The 17,330-nt window shown below is 44.3% G+C and overlaps 1 protein-coding gene across 4 annotated transcripts in view; it reads right to left on the reverse strand.

Moving 5' to 3' along the window:
• Positions 1 to 17,330, reverse strand: part of dusp8a (dual specificity phosphatase 8a) — a 42,074-nt gene that overhangs the window by 13,486 nt on the left and 11,258 nt on the right. For all 4 annotated transcript variants that reach the window (XM_079347103.1, XM_079347104.1, XM_079347106.1 and 1 more), the window contains exon 3: positions 11,679 to 11,817. In XM_079347103.1, coding sequence (XP_079203229.1) covers positions 11,679 to 11,817 — 139 coding nt within the window. The remainder of the gene's footprint in view (positions 1 to 11,678; positions 11,818 to 17,330) is intronic.

The raw sequence follows: 17,330 nt of genomic DNA on the forward strand, positions 1-17,330 counted from the left end.
TATTGACGGCACATGTGTGCTCTGCTGCGACAGAAATAGGTAGGACAGTCACTCCAGGCAGCCCCCCCCCCCCCACCCCAAGCACTCTGACACCTCTTAGATTTACAGCATGCTTTTATGGTAGAGGGCTTGTTGCCAGGACAACGCCAAGTGGACACACACACATACACAGGTAGACCAACAACATGCTGCAGTCTCTCTCTAAATACTAACCACGCGTTCCAAGAACACATGAGAGACTCCACCTTGTTGTTCCAGATCTGTAAATGCAGATGTATTATGTATTTGAATGATGGCACAGGTGATGTTCTGAACACTCAGCCTGCACGTCTTTAACCGACTGCGCCTAATGCCTCATCATTGAATCGACAAATGACTGACTTCATATCTTACTGATTAGTTTTCAGTCCTTCTAAATGAAGAACTGGAGCAGCACGAGTGGGTTCAACCTTTAATGTACTCTTTTTCTTTTGTAGTATTACATGTTCTATTGATTTCACTCAGTGCTGCACTTTCTTGTGCTTTTCTAAGTTCTTTCAGCTGAGGTCAAATGTTTAATGAGAAGTCATGTTACTGCAGCATGATCAATACAACAATGACCCTGTATGCATTTGTTTATGTACGGTTATATAAAACAAAGACCATCATGATGTGAGAAAAAAAACAAAAAAACAACAACAAGAAAACATTTATGTCCTGAATATGTTTCACCAGCGTTAGTCCCACTTCTTTCACTGGTGAGACAGGCAGCGACAGGAGCGTCATTCTACACCACAGATCATCTGTCAAGATATCATGGGAAAAGGAGACGTCATTTTCCGGATGGGGGAGGTTGGGATGATGAAGTCTGGATGTTGATGTCGGAGTTCATCTCTGTGTGTGCGTTTATGTGTGCATGTGTTTGACCAAGTGTGAGAACAGAAGAAGGTGAGAGGACAGTGCTGCAGGGCTGAGGGACGGGCTGGACAGTTATTGGCTCTGATGTCTGTAAACACAAGCATATGTGCCTGTGCACACGTGTGTGTGTGTGTGTGTGTGTGTGTGTGTGTGTGTGTGTGTGTGTGTTGATAGAGCTGGTTGTCAGGGGATCAGTAACAAGACTGCTCTTGCAGTGATGTAATGCCTACAGGAGAACACAGCTGCCATGCCTGGCGGTTGAGGTAGTCGCCAAGGGAGGAGAAAGAGGAGGATGATTGGATCGATTGAGGGTGGGGCAGTTGGGGTGGGGGGGCGGGTATCTGTGTACTGGAAATAATTGGGAAGGGGGTGTTTAAATCTATAGGGAGATGGTAGCTGAAATTATGTAGTCATATCGCTCAGGGACATTAGTGATGCAGTGGGTCAGGGTGTTTCTGTGTTTGTGTGTGTGTGTGTGTGTGTGTGTGTGTGTGTGTGTGTGTGTGTGTGTTGAGTCAAACCTCATTCTCTTTTTTTTTTTTTTTCACGAATGACCTAAATTGCATATTTTTGGTATCGGAAAACAAGCTCAACATAAAGTAATATTACACATTTCTTCAAACAATGAACATGGACTATTTAACACTTGTGTATTGCTGCACCGTTTACAAAAATGATTGCACTTTCAAAATGTCAAATACATGTCTGTTTTCTGAACGACAACAGGAGCTGAGGAGGTAAACACAAAGAGGTAAACATGATGCAGGAATGAAAATAAGGTGCATGTTCAGGGCACTTCTTCATCATGTGTGCTTATGCATAAGGTACCTTTATAAACAGCTTGTGTGTGTGTGTGTGTGTGTGTGTGTGTGTGTTTGTGTGTGTGTGTGTGAGAGAGAGAGAGTTGGGGGGGGGGGGGGGGGGGGGTTCTTGCATTAGTCATGCTGCAGACCCCCTGCCCCCAAATCAACTTAACCCCCTGGAGAAACTCACCACTCCAGGCTACTGCACCATTAAATCCATCTCATTGGCTAGAAATGTGTTCACACACACACACACACACACACAAAGAGAGGGAGGGAAAAAAAGAGTAAGCTATCAAACACACCAAGCGGGACGTTCAGACGGGCCCTCATAAACCAGATGAACTACTTAAAAATCCCAGTAGGAGATGCTCAGCGGTGTGTGTGTGTGTGTGTGTGTGTGTGTGTGGAAAAAGGAAAGATTGTAAAGCCTCAATATGACTTGAGACACGTGCTTACAGTATGCATGCATGCATATGAAGCCTGTGTATAAAAGTGTGTAAAAATGTGAACATGTGAAACAAAATCATTTCAGTTGATTTGACCAGTGGCTGACACAGCTCACAGGTGACACTTTAGACCTGTGTCACACTTTCTAAAGTTATATGAAGATGAGTGATGCCTGTGTGCGTGACGATAAAGGCTGAATATGTGCAGGGAGCACACATCAGTCCTCAGGAAAGAAAAGATCATTCTAAATGCTAATGTCATGATCAGGGGTGCACAGGGTTTCCTTGCAGCCCCTGGAGGCAATCACACACACACACACACACACAAAAAAACTCACTAACTTCTCTTACTTTCTTCATCTCTAATGAAGTTCAGTCTGACACGTTCACATACAGACACACAGAGGCACACTCACGAGATGGCAGTGTAATAACTGTGGTGCTCTGAAAAAAGAAGCTGGAAGCGGATTAGTTTGTTTTTCATTAACCAGTGCTGCGACGACATGCAGAATGGCAGGCAGGCTTCAGATCAGTTCAGTGTTAATTAGCTCCTATCAGCTCTGCAGGCAGGCTGACAGACTCACTGACACCAGCGCTGGAAGCCATGCCATCTGGTCCCACACACACACACACACACACACACACACACACACACACACACACACACACACACACACACACACACACACACACACACACACACACACACACACACACACACACACACACACACACACACACACACACACACACACACACACACACACACACACACACACACACACACCTGCAGATTAGCTCAGGTCTGCAGTTGTAAGCGAGGTATTGGCTGCAGAACGACGGATGTGATTTATTCAGAGCTGGCAGGGTCTTGTGTCCCGTCTCACAATCAGCTCTGTCAGTCTCCGAGTGAAACAGAACGTCTGTGTATGATCAGCTTCCCCTGAAATGCTTTCACATGAATCTCCTTTTATCTCATCAGCACATGGGCCATTACTCATGACTCACAGTGAAAGGCATGACATATACAGAATTACATAGAGTCTCGGAAAATACAGTCCAGCACATTATTGAACTGTTAATCACTCAGCCTTTTACACACAGACATGTAGCAGAATCCAGGCGTTACACCGAGGACACTGTATTTGGGTGTATATAGGACATGGTGTTAACAGCAGCTATCACAACACCAACAGTAAGGGTTGGTTTTCCTGCCATTAAAGACCCCGGGGACCGTTCCTGAGTGTGTGAATGTGTCACATCCACAACGCTGCAGTGACATCACTCCACCAGCTCCAGAAGAACAATAGAGAAAGAATGACGCAATGCCATAAGAGGAACTGGGCAAGCTGTTTCAACTTGTACCCTGCCAACGCCTGAGTGATGCCTTTGAATTATGTTTAAAGCTGATGCGAACGACTAATATTTGTAGACACGCATGTGGAGTTCTCTAGGCGTCTCCCTCTTTCCCCGATGTCACTTTTTCAGAAACAGGAAATAGTTACACAACAGAAAGGGAAATGGCCTCTGTAGGATGCCTTCGTCTGTGTTTGTTGATAAGTGTTTGTGTTTATGTGTGAGCACAGGGGGAGTTATCAGCAGGACCAGGAATGATCACCAAGTGCTGCATTCCTCAATTGTAGGCCTTGGGGCCTGCCTGGAAATCCAAATTTAGCCTGTTTCCATGGCAATGGAAAAGAAAAAAAAAATCTCCTGCCTCTAAGCAGCAGCTCCAGAGGTTCAGCAAAAAAAGTTTGTGTGGTCAGCACGTATTTACAGAAATAAGTCTTCTTCTGAGGACATAACAGGAAAAGTGTCAGATTGCTGAGGAGTTAAAACTCTCCGCTCTGCTAAACGAAACCACACTGCTCCTGTTCCAATGAATCTGCAATAGATTTTGTTTTTTATTTAAACAACTAGCAAAGTGAACAGTAAAATAGCTTTGTCAATCAAACTCACTTCAAAAGGTTTCCAAGATATAGAATCTTATCTAAAGGCGTTATCTAAGTATGATTAAAATAGCTGGAAAAAAAACATGGCAACCAATTAGGTAAATAAGGAAGCAGCGCTGCAGCATACCAGAGATAAAGTGCATCAAAGACACATGTTGATAAACAGGAATCCACCATTGTTCCAGGGAATGACGTTATGACAGGAACGGCAGTGGGCAGTCGGAGCACGAATGGAATCTGGTGGATGCAGGCCAGCTAGGGGTCGGATAAACCAGCATCTTTTTTAGCCACTCCTTCCTCTTTTCCTCTGTCTTTGGAAATTTCCACTCCACATGTGTGTCAGTCATCGGAGTTGGAGGCTGCAGCGGTAAACTGATGGCGTAGCAACCAAGCTTTGGCAAACTTGGCCTGAATTCGCTGTGAGGTTTGGAGTTATGAGGTGCTGATGGGGGTGTAGCAAAGAGAAAAGCAGCCAGGGTTAGCATGCTGTTCAGCTTCAGCTACTGTTGACCTGATGTGTTGACACTGCCTAGGTAACAGTTTAAACAAAACTATTATTATTCCATGCTGCTGGATGAATGTATGACAGGTGTGGTTTAGGATGTTCAGAAGTCCTCGAGATAGATTTGAAGTGCAGCAGGAGCCAGAAGGTATGCACGGTGAATGGACTGTATACACAGAGCTGCTTAAACATCTATGCTCAAAGTATTTAGGGCACCGAGGTGCAAACTGTGTCCAACAAAGTTTCTGCAGAAATAGCATAAAGGCAAATACATTTTTTTTGGAGGAAATTCACAGGATGTTCTTTTTTCTCTCAAAGGTTGGCTTACCAGACACCATCTTTGTTCATACAATGAAACAAACTAACAGGTTGTGAATAAAGCCTGAAGTTTATTATCTTTAGCCTTCATCATTTTTAAGTTGCTTTGTTAATTTACTTCTTACGACAGAAACTGTTCAACTAACAACCTTTTCAGGGACTAATGCTGCATAACTAGTACTTTCTTTTGTTCCAAAAGTGCAGTGATTTAAATAATGGTCAGATGCTACCCTATACATTTGAGGAAATGTTCATTCAGAATGCATATAATACAGTAGAGCCAACATTGCACATCTAAGCCCAAGTTTCAAGCGAGTATGTACTGCTGTCTTGAGCTCTAATCTTTATCTGCGCTTCTTGGAATATATGCACATCTCTAATACGTGCAAACAACAGGACATATCTCCTCACTTGCAGGCTGGATTATTAACATAAAACTGGGTTACGTGTGTGTGTGTGTGTGTGTGTGTGTGTGTGTATGTGTGGATCTTCCATGCCGCCAAGAGACTGAGGTGATGGAGGAGAAAAAGGGAAGAGGAGCAGGAGGCTAGCAAAGAAGGGAGATCACGTCATGGTGGAAACATTTGGCAAGGGCTCACATAAACACACACACACACACACACATATGCATAAATCACCGAGCTTGCACACGCACACACGCACACACACACACACACACACACACACACAGATGCTGGCCTGTTTTTGTTCTCCAGTTTTGAGGGAAAGAAGGGGAAAATGACATCAAGCTCATCATGTGAGGCCAATGAGACGGAGGAGGGAGGGAGGGGGTGAGAACGCTGGCAGAAACAGAACATTGTTACATAAAAACTCAACTCAGCACAGGCCTCCTCTGGGCCCTTTTACCATATTATGTGTGTGTGAGGTTGAACACCATGTTCATGCATTTGCTCTCCTACAAAGGTGTGTGTGTGTGTTTGTGTTAAGCATTTCCAAAAATCTGGATGAGGTGTTGGCCTAAAAGAGGAGCTCATTACGTACCTGCAGAGTGACAGTTTGCAGAAAACAGAGCATTAGGTCACACATGTGCAGCTCGCTCACAATTCTCAGAGCACAGAGGTGATGTCATAGATATTTTTGTAGGCCATTTTCTTTGACCTTTGTGCTCTCTTGCATGGTCCTGTCTGGGGTGGGACTGACCTGTGTGTGTGTGTGTGTGTGTGTGTGTGTGTGTGTGTGTGTGTGTGTGTGTGTGTTTGTGTATCTACAGGCCAGGGTGAGAGCACCAAGGCCACTGGCGCCAGATGTGACGACCGCAGGAGTCTGGTCCTAAAAATAGAGCTCTGTTCTCAGCACTGTGAAACAGAAGAGGAAGGAGGGGAGGAGGAGGAGGAGTGAAAGAAGAGGAAGAAATTGACGGGGGAAGGTAAAGGGATGTAGAGGAAGGCGAGGTCATTGAGAAAGAAACGTGTCAGATCTCTCCGGGGAAGGTGAGCTCACCTCCTAATGGCACCACTGGCTCCTTCTCAATGAAATCATTGATCTGCTGCAGCTCCCCTATGGTGTAATTGAGACGGGTCAGATGTGTGTGTGTGTGTGTGTGTGTGTGTGTGTGTGTGGGGGGGGGGGAGTAGAGAAGGGGGTAAAACATTTGCAGAGAGGGCAGGTTAGGAGGTTAAGAGAAGGGGGGTGACGGAGAAGGTGGCGAGAGGATAAATGTGCAACCTCTGTGACCTGACATGTGACCAAACACAACACACCTGGAGGCACCAGGTGGCTGGTGTATAAATACCACTCAAACATTATCGTCCTCTGTTACCTTAAAAGGACGTTAAATAGAGCAGTTGGCAGGGTCTTCAGTTGCAGCTAGCAGCTTAAAGCCAACATACATTTCACCTTTTGTGAATATTAATACAGGAAGAGTGATGCTTTCTTTCTGCTCAGCAGTTCCGAAGCAAATAAATGAGTGATGCTTGTAGGAGCAGCCGGCTCTGACGACTGTGTGCATGCACGTCAGTGTGTTTGTTCTAGAAAAGACTCCAGTGGTTGGTTCAGAGGACACCGATGACTTCAACTTGGAGAGACTGACCGAGACAGTGCAGATCAGCAAGAAGTTGGCCTGTCTCATTGAATGAGCTCAAGACCACACACACACACACACACACACACACACACACACACACACACACACACACACACACACACACACACTGACTGACGCATACATGAATGCACATAAACATAACCATCTAAACACCGGCGCGCACACACAAACACACACCTACGCTGGACTCCCAGGAAGACCCTCGCTCAAGGATGAAATGAAGAGTATTACCTCATCCCCCCCCCTCCAAAGCCCTCGCCTCCTTCTGTTTTGTCTTCTCCTTTCTCTCACTCATGCACCCTCAAACATTGCCTCATGCGTGTGCACGCGCCACTTCATATGCACAGAATCATGCAGACATGCACACGCAGACGCGCACAAACACACGTTCACACTGACACAAACAGCCCTCCTTATGTAGCTCATTGGAATGTCTCTGTGAACGGCTGCATTGTTGAGACCCGGCCTCCCACGATTACCTCACTTCTTCAGCTTCTCTCTGATGATCACACGCACGCACGCACGCACGCACGCACGCACGCACGCACGCACGCACAGGAGCCGCCGCCCCATTGTATAACTGCACAGAAGAATGACACATAACTGAGTTGACCTTTGTACCTCTGTCTGTGCAGTCACACCCTAACCTGATCTCATCAAAGCCTCGAGCTACACAGCAGCTCCTGTGTGTGTTTTTAGTGTGTGCAAGAGAGAAAGAGAGAGAGCGAGCGAAAAGAAAAATCAGAGCGAGGCACCTTTTCATCTCCTAATGCCGCTCATCAGTGTGTCATCGCCGTGTCACATTCCGTGTGCTTTTGCATTGAGCTGGCAGGCTGACAGCGTGGGAGTCTGCATGCTAGCCTATAATGCTAAAACTGTGTCCCAGCTACATGCTATGCACTGTCATATAAAAACCATTGCAGTGGGGTATTTTTTTCAGTCAACCAATTAAACTTCAGAGAATTCAGAAAGCTACCGCCGACTCATGCATGAGACTTCTAAGCATGACATGCAGTGCTGACATAGTTAAAGCTGGTAATGTAGTCTGGAATGGGATGTACAGGAGTTTAAATCTCACCCAGCCTGTTGAGCTGGCAGAGGGCAGTAAGAGGTCAGAGGTCAGACTGACATATCTAGTTAGTGGATAGTATTTTATGGATGTTCCTTCCTGATTGGTTAACAGCTTGATCTGCAATGAGCAAACCTTGTCACTGTGATTCAGTTGTATATCTTTTTTTAAATAAAACACCTTTATAATCACTTAGTCCATAAGTGTGACAAACAGTGATGTCATCAAATAGATAGTAGACTTAAAAAAATAAAAAATAAAAAAAAATAAAAAATACTCACCAATCTCAAAATCAAAGAAAAGGTTTGCATCTCACAATGTTTTATTTTTTTTTAAAAAGGGAACTAAAGACGAAACAATAATAACACTAAAGACGAGGATGATTTCTCCTTTTAGCAGCAGCTCATTAAAATGATCATCTGCATGTTATGTTTCAGCACTGCTCAGGTGCCCTCTAAGTCTCCCCTGTTCAGACACGTGCCCTTTTCTCTCCCTCTCTTTGACCCGGTCGTGTGACGCTTTAGTAATCCCACAAAAAACAGTGGCAGATGCTGCTCGGGAATTAAGGACAGTCTCTCTCACATCTGCAAAACTCACACACAATTAGATGGATAAAAACAAACACCTGCAGCCCTACCTTATTTTTCTATTTTCATTCTATTTCCTCGCTATTAAACAGCACTTCAACAATACTGAGATTGGAATAAAAAACTTTTTTCACAGCCACCAATCCACTTGAAATCATCCAATTTTCTTTTCATCTGCAGGACATGACTCGCTTTTAGATAATTTCTCTCTCTCTGCAGACTCTTGTGCTAAAACTAGAACATGAGGTTCAGAGGCCGACGCTAAAACATTTCATCCTGGCAGGCCAGCATCAGAGCTGATGTGACACATGACACAACTGCATAGTCGGCATCAGCTAACACCGAGCTGCACACACAGTAGCCGGCGGTGCTGCCTTCGGTTTGGCCATGATTGGTGGGAAAGACGCAAACTTTAGAGCCACTGGGGAGGCAGCTGGGTCCATCCGAGTGATCCTCTCCTCCTCTGCTGCGCGCTCACGCACATCTCCAACTCTGACAAAAGGCAAGACACGTCAACATGGGCTCCAACTGAGTGAGATCACAGCTGTGGTAAAAAATATGCCTATCCTCCGAGATGCACGTTTCTCACAAACATGTTCACACAGTCGGTGAAGTAATAATGCACACATACACGCAAAACCAAGCATTACCTCAGGGAACTCAAGCAATCACATGCACACATGAACTCTTCCCAGCATCCGACGTAAATAAATATTTAACACAGGATGAGAGTCATTCGCTACAGGGATTACTCGTCTCATTCACAAACACAATGGCCCTATTGGGACGGTTGCTCCATGACATCATCTTCATGTAGGAAGTGGTGTGCTTTCTGACCCCGAGTCATTGATTATTTAGTAAACAACAGAAACAGAAGAGGAGTCGACAATTGTTTTTTTTTTTTTCCAGATCAATAGGTTCCCATACAAGCACTGAGTGGTGTAAGATGTCATTCAAGAGTGCAGCTCATCTGGAATCTTCAAATCCTCCTTGTTTATGAAAAGCTTTCAGTGTATCTTAAATATGAACAATCCCGTTCCAGGGATGGGCGTCTATACAAGACTATTGCCTGATCTGCCGTTGGCAAGCTCCTGCATTTGTAACAGTTGAGGCAGAAAATCCTTTCCCCTCCAGACAGGCTCAGTTTGTAATTACACTTTTATTCATCCTGTTTATCCCGCTTGTGGATTCCTCTTTCCTTTCACCTCTATTATCAGAGCCCCCCCCCCCCCCACCCACTCACTTAGTTAGCAGTGATGTCACAGTTTTATCCACTGTGTGCATTTGATCTGCATACTGCACGTGAGGCTGAAAATAATTCATGGGTCAGAAATGAAGTCATCACTGCATTTATCAGCATCATATATCAGGGCTTCAGTAGAGACACTTTGTAACAGAAGCCTATTCACACTGGGTTCATAAATTCTTTGCACCTCAAATAGTAAGATGTCGCCCCTTTTGGACCACTCACTGAAAACAGAACTGAAACTTATGAGCAAATTGTTTTCAGCATAGATTTTTAATCAGCATGACGTCTTGAAAATGAAAAAAATGATGCAGGAAGAACTGCTTCAAAAGTCTTAAAAAAAAATCCCCTCGCAAGCACTTCCCCATTCTTTCACTACCACTATCTTACCACACACACACACACACACACACACACACACACACACACACACACAGACACACACAGACACACACACACACACACACACAGATAGTGCATCTGTGTATATGCAACGCCCTGAGATGCAGCAAATGTACACATCAAGAAGGCATCAGACACAGGCAGCGAGCTCCACTGACCCCAATAACACAACCACACAAACAACAGCCGACGCTATTGGCTGAATCCTTCTGGGGAATCTTGTCTGCCTCTGTTGTCGTGGAAACAGCAGAAAAAAAGCAGCGGGGACAGAAATGGCAGAAGCAAGACTTTTCTTTTTCTCTACCCTGAACAAAAATATGAAGAGGGAGCTCAGGAGGATGATGAGAGGAAGAGGAGGGAGCGTCTGCCAGGGGGTCTTTCATTAAGAAGGGGTGTGATGGGTGATCAAAAAAGCTGCGGAGGAATATCCTGGGGCTTTGTGTGAAATCAAACATGGCTGTGTGTATGTGCGTGTGTGTGTGTGTGCATACAGCATACGCAGCTGTGCCCAGCATGAGAATGTGCTCTGTACATCTCTCTGTCTGTGACTAATTGTGGAGTTCGGATGCTTTGAGGCAATCCTTCGCATCTCTGAATGACTCATGAAAAAATGCTCATCTCCGAGCGTACGGAGAGAGATGTGACAGGAGGAGGAGAAGAAGAATGAGGGATGAGGGGATGTTGAAAAGAGTGCAGAGATTTAACCGAGCAGCGCGCCTCTTCAGTCTCATTCCAAATCCTGACTGAGGCAGATTACGTTCTCCTTTCTACGCTGACACATTTGGGACGGACTTAAAAGCCTCCACTGGTGGATGTGTGCGTAATGTCGCCTGTAGAAAAAAAAGCTGCAGCCACCGCAATCGAGAGGTTATTAACTCAACAAGGCTATTAACAGTCTTGCCGGGGCTCAATTATAAGTCTTAGTGTGCTTAGTGGACACTATGACAGGATAATAACTGTGGTAAATAAGGGCAGAGGATTGAAGTTAAGCTAAAGATTTATTTCAGCGATGCTAAGCAGCAGAACGAGCTTAAACATCAAAGAGTAGACTTCCTCCTCTAGGAGGAAGTCTGTGCACGGACCTGTGAAGGTCTGAACACTACCGGTTAATAAAGAAGACACAACTGGCATCAAGGGTCTGAAGAGTTGTCGTGATAATCAGTGACATCTGCTGACCAAACTGAGCAACTGCAAACAACCATATTAAACTCTGTCACGGGTGTGAGGTGAGGTGAGGTTCACCTGCTTGTTGTACAAAATACTGTAAATAAATACTAAGAATCAAACGGACTTATAACGTCCATGTGAAAGTCCACTCTGGATCAGGGAGAAGTTCTTTAATGCGCACACAGAGAACAACACCATCACATTGTACACATTTGACGTACCTGTGAGCAGGGAGACTTTGTGGAAAGTGCCCTCCAACTTTCCCATGAGAATGTGCACAAAGCTGTCTTTAGACAGATGCCCCGCCTCTTTGGAGCTCTGGTCATATACCACCACTTCCTGCTTCCTGCCCAGCTCCACCTGCACAAAGGACAAACAACAAGGAAGAGAGAGAGAGAGAGAGTTTAATTTATACTGTTGGAGTGAAAGCTATGGAGAGTATCCAGTAATAATAATAATAATAATAATAATAATGTTTTTATGACTGGAATAATGAGAATGTAAATGGCATATTGAAAAGTGTAGATTTATATTACATATGTATTTGGGACATGTAGACATAAAAATGCTGCACATTACAGAGCGCCTGATCCTCAAGAGAAAAGAAGACTTTTGCCTTTTGGTTTTAAAAAACGACACCTGATCCCACTGCTTCCCTCACAAACAAACCAGGAAGACACATCGAGAAACACCTCTCACACACACACTGCATAGAGACTGCATAGAAAGCAGGATGAACCACAGGTCAATCTGGACATAGTCATGAGGTGATATGGATATAGTTATGAAAAATGCATGAGCGCTGAGTGTTGCACTGTGCAGCCGTGACTGTATTCACGGTGCAGATGCTGCTGAGAGGGTTGTTCGTTGTAATGACAGGCAATACCAGCAAATTCAGAAACGCTGGTAAAGGGTGTGGAGATCCATAAATGCATCAGTGGGATGCTGTTTGATTCAGACTGTGAAGATGAGAAACACACACACACACACACACACACACACACACACACACACACACACACACACACACACACACACACACACACACACACACACACACACACACACACACACACACACACACACACACACACACACACACACACACACACACACACACACACACACACACACACACACACACACTCACACAGCCATGTTGTCAGGCAGGCTTTGGTCACATGACCATCAGGCAGCGCTTACTGCAGCTATGAATCACTGCATCATCGAACAGCCACTGGACAGGAGAGGAGAGGGGGAGGAGGGATTGTAAGGGAGGGACAGAGGAGGGGGGAGGGGGGATTGCAATGGTCGAGGAGGGGGAGATGGAGATGAAATTGGCAAAAAAAAAAAAGAAAGAAAGAAAGAAAGAAAGATGTATGTCAAAAAACAAAAGATTCTGAGGATAAAGGGGAGGTGGACGATGGGGAAACAAAAGACAGAGTGGGACGATTAGACGGATTAAATTAGAACCCAAGCACATTACTTTTTTTTTTACCAAAACACAAATGCAGCATCATCCTCTTGAACGTTAGATGGGAAAGCTACTGGGTACCGGGTACTGAACTCTCTCCTACCATTTCCTTCTTTTCACTGCGTATGCTGAAAGACACATAAATGCTGAGCTCTCGTGCTTCATACAGCTAGGCAGTGTGCAGAGTGTGCATGGTTCTGTTTGTGCAGCCACAGCAAGGAGCTGGGCCGATACCGAGCAGGTGAATAAGACAAGGTCGCTCTCTGAAGCCTGGTTAGTACCTCTGGTCCGGTTAGCCCTGGTTCAGCACGGCCTGGTTGCATTCAGCACAAACACTGACACAAGTTCAGAAACCAAGAAATGTGACCAGAGAGGTTACACTCGTGTCTTCCAAATACACAAAACAATTTGCCTTTAATTGGTTTCCTTTTGATCAACTTATATTTATTATTTCACTCTTACAGTAAACTAAACTTTATAATTGGTTATTATATGTAATAGCAGTACAGTGTAGAGCCTGGTGACACCCACTTTAAATGAGGTGTTTACCCAATGTTTATTTAATAAGGTTTTAGTCTCTACTTTTCTTATTCTTCTGGACATGTTCAATTTTATGAAAGGCTTTCTTTGTTTTTAATCCCTCACTGTCCATCTTTACATACTCTGGATCATTCTGGCTAATAATCCTAATGGGATCAGGTCTAATTTGGGCGCCTGATCTCGACACTTGAGGATTACCCGCATTTGACTATGTATACATGGACAACACACACACACACACACACACACACACACACACACACACACACACACACACACACACACACACACACACACACACACACACACACACACACACACACACACACACACACACACACACACAATTAAGGATAGTCAACTTTAAGGATAGTCAGCTGTGCAGAGAAAAAAAGTTCCACTGCAAACGTTATATGAGTGCTGTAGTAAAAATAGAGTCAGCCTCTTAGTCATTGTCAGACACAGTAGATGATGCGCTAAGGTTTTAATCCTACTTGATTTCTTAACGAAATGAAATGATGTGAACTGTGTCTGTCTGTATGTACATGGACCTACTATCCTCTGCTGAAACTACTGTATACAACTCTCTTCAGGTTCCTGTTTTTTAACATGTGATGATGTCATTTTATAATTCAGATTTGTATTAAACATCAGTTCAAAACGACACTCATTAAAACTAAGAGTGAAATCACGTATCCACATACTGCATTAAATGTCATTCAGTGACACCTCCAGCCCTGTATGTGATATCCATATAGTTTGCTGCAGTGCTAGAGGTCAACGACCTGAGGGAGTGAGAGGCTGGCTGTCAGACTGCAGCAGTAGTACCGAGCTCGTATCCCTCTGCAGTGCTACAGCATCACTACTACAACTGTGCTGGCCTGGATGCTCTGACGCATGCACACTGCAGGTAAACAGGGAATGCCACAGAGGGAAGGAAAAGGGAGGCACCGGTGAGAGGGATAAAGAGTGGAGAAAAGTCTGGGGGATAAAAGGAAAGACGGGTGAAAGGAAGCCCACGAAGAGATCAGACAAAAATAATGAAAAGGGAGGATGAAGTGTGAGAGGATGCAGAGACAGACAGACAAACCTGTGTAATGACGAATAGGAGTGAAACAGGGCTGCAAGTTGAAGCTCAGCCTCTCTGTCAATGCTTTCATGCTCAAGGTTCTAGTATATTGACCTTGCTCCAACACAATGTTGATTCATGATACATTCACATAAAGCTGAAGCTAACTACCAGCTGCCTTCAGATTATTATGTGCACCTTCAGAAAAAAAAATGGAGGCTTCATGTGGAGGGACATGTTGAAAAACCCCATGTATAAATATGAAGAACAAGAGATTAATATAAAAACGGAGTTAGAGCTGATATGAACCTGTCACATGTGTTTCCCACTTCTTCATTCTGTTATTGAAATATTCAACAACGTAATCAAACTTTCTAATACCATGCAGGCTATGTACAGTATGTTCATAAACAACACATCAAATTCATCTGGTTTAGATTTTAGATTTTTTTTTCATGTCGGTGTGACGCGGAAGAAAAGACATAGCTTTTCCCAATATTGTTCAGCACACACACACACACACACACACACACACACACACACACACACACACACACACACACACACACACACACACACACACACACACACACACACACACACACACACACACACACACACACACACACACACACACACACACACACACACACACACACACGATTTAACGCTGTGCAATCGCCCAGCTTGTGGCGCGTATGTACAGTAACCGCTGGTCTGAGATGGCTGAACATGGTTTCCCCCTCACCTCAGCGGTGAAACTAACCGGTGACAAGGTCAACGTTGAGTATGTGTGTTTATGCATAAATTGGCATGCGATACAACATCAGCACAAACACATAATCGAAAAATGGCTCCATATTCCTGAATCCTCCTTGGTGTGTCCTCTACAGTATGGGATGAACCACGGAAAAAAACAAACAATGGGAATGTTATTAGACTAACTAACTGTGTCTTGAGCTCAGACTTGAAGAAACATACAAATCAAAGTCTGTGCGGAGCCCTAAAGTCCAGACTGGAGAATTAAAACACTGTGCATTTCAATGTTAGCACCTTTTGTTCCACTATTGGTTCAACAGCTGCAACAAAAAAAAAAAAAAAATCAGAATAAAGAAACATTGCATGACTTTATTTATCTGCATATCTTCAAACTTATTATGCAAATGCAGCTAGTGGTAAGACGATCCATAAACACATGAGCTTCCACACAGAACATTACTTACAAAGAGAGGACCTGCTCTAACAGGCAGTGACCGCTGTGAACCGTGGATCCGCCACACAGGGTGTGACATATAGCACCCGTCACTGTAAAGACACCACCCTGGGGCTGGATGATGTCATTGATTGGCACTGGCAGCTGACATTTCCGTGTGTGCTTTTGGAGGTGTAATATGTTTGCCCGTGTGTTTCTCTTGTACTCTTTATGAGGACCAAAAACAAAAGCCGTCTACAGTTACACGTTTGAGTTTTGGGAGTTTCAAGACTTTAGCAAGATGCTGAAGTTTCATTTCGAAGATTAAGTGCGAAGAATCAATGTCACGAGTAGATAAAGTCCTCAAAAGTACCGTGTGTGTGTTTCTGACAAGAATGTGTTAATGTGCTCATGGTGGTAAAAGTCCCTGATGACTCTTTGTGCATGTGTGGTGTGAGGTCATCACCCGCCATTTCAAAGATGTGGTCACCTGATCAGCTCACACCCTTAATATCAGAGCACCTTAAAAACACACGTATGAAAACAACAGGTCAGATAAACTTTAGGATTCACAATCAGATGCAAGTGAAAGTGAAGACATTAACTTCAAAATGTGACGTTTCTCCGACAGCTCTTCCTGTTGGCCCGTGAAACACACGCAACTGTTATTCACAGTCGCACACACCGATGTAGATCCAGTTTCATGTCATCTCCCTCACTGTAATGAAAGCCATATTTCATCTCTGCAAATCTTCTATGAATCATTCTGTGCATCTTTCAGTGGTGCATAAATTAGAAATACACGTCCATGTTAACTCCAGCCTCACAGTGCAGCTGGTTTTATCTGTGATGATAAACAGTGGCTGAGTGTGTGTCTATGTCAAACAGTAGGATCTTTAAAGCAAACAGTGATTCATGCTGTGACCTCATCATGGCAAACACATGGCACATCCTGCTCTGTAGAAAAAAAACACCACAGGCTACAGTGTCTTTGTTTAAACTTGGCTGAAGAAAAAAAAAAAGTGAATGAAATACATAAAAAAAAAAAGAAAAAGAAATCCCTGACTCGACCCTCTGGGTAATCTGGGAAACAATCCACACACGGTGAGTCATCAACTAAATTCTCAACTCTGCTGCTCCTGTCACGACAGATGACACGGGAAACTTTCACGTGTTGCCCTTCATTTTGCAATACTGCAACGTAGTTAGTGGAAACGTTCAGTGCGCAGAAGGATACTAGCACAAAAATTGTGCATCGTTTTGCACCGACATGGTAAAGAGCGTCTTTGCGCCTAACACAGAGATTATTCAATCATTTTGCCTTCGTCGATTTTTTTTCACAATCTCAGGAATTCCCGCCCTCAGGTCCCGAAAAAGATCCATGAATTACCCGCCGCTGTATCATCACGGCGTTTGAAAGGATGAAAACACAGCATGTGGTGCGTCATGAGTGGAATTGACGGAGCTTCTTCATCTCTTAAATGCATTAAGTGGTCACGTGCGGTCTCCCCCTGTGCTACGCAGCAGGGCACTCAGCCAGTCCTACCAATTAAGATCAGAGACGAGATCAAGGAGGCAGCACCAGGACCTCTCTGCTG

This window comes from Symphodus melops, assembly GCF_947650265.1.
Source record: "Symphodus melops genome assembly, chromosome: 6".
Classification (NCBI taxonomy): Eukaryota; Metazoa; Chordata; class Actinopteri; order Labriformes; family Labridae; genus Symphodus; species Symphodus melops.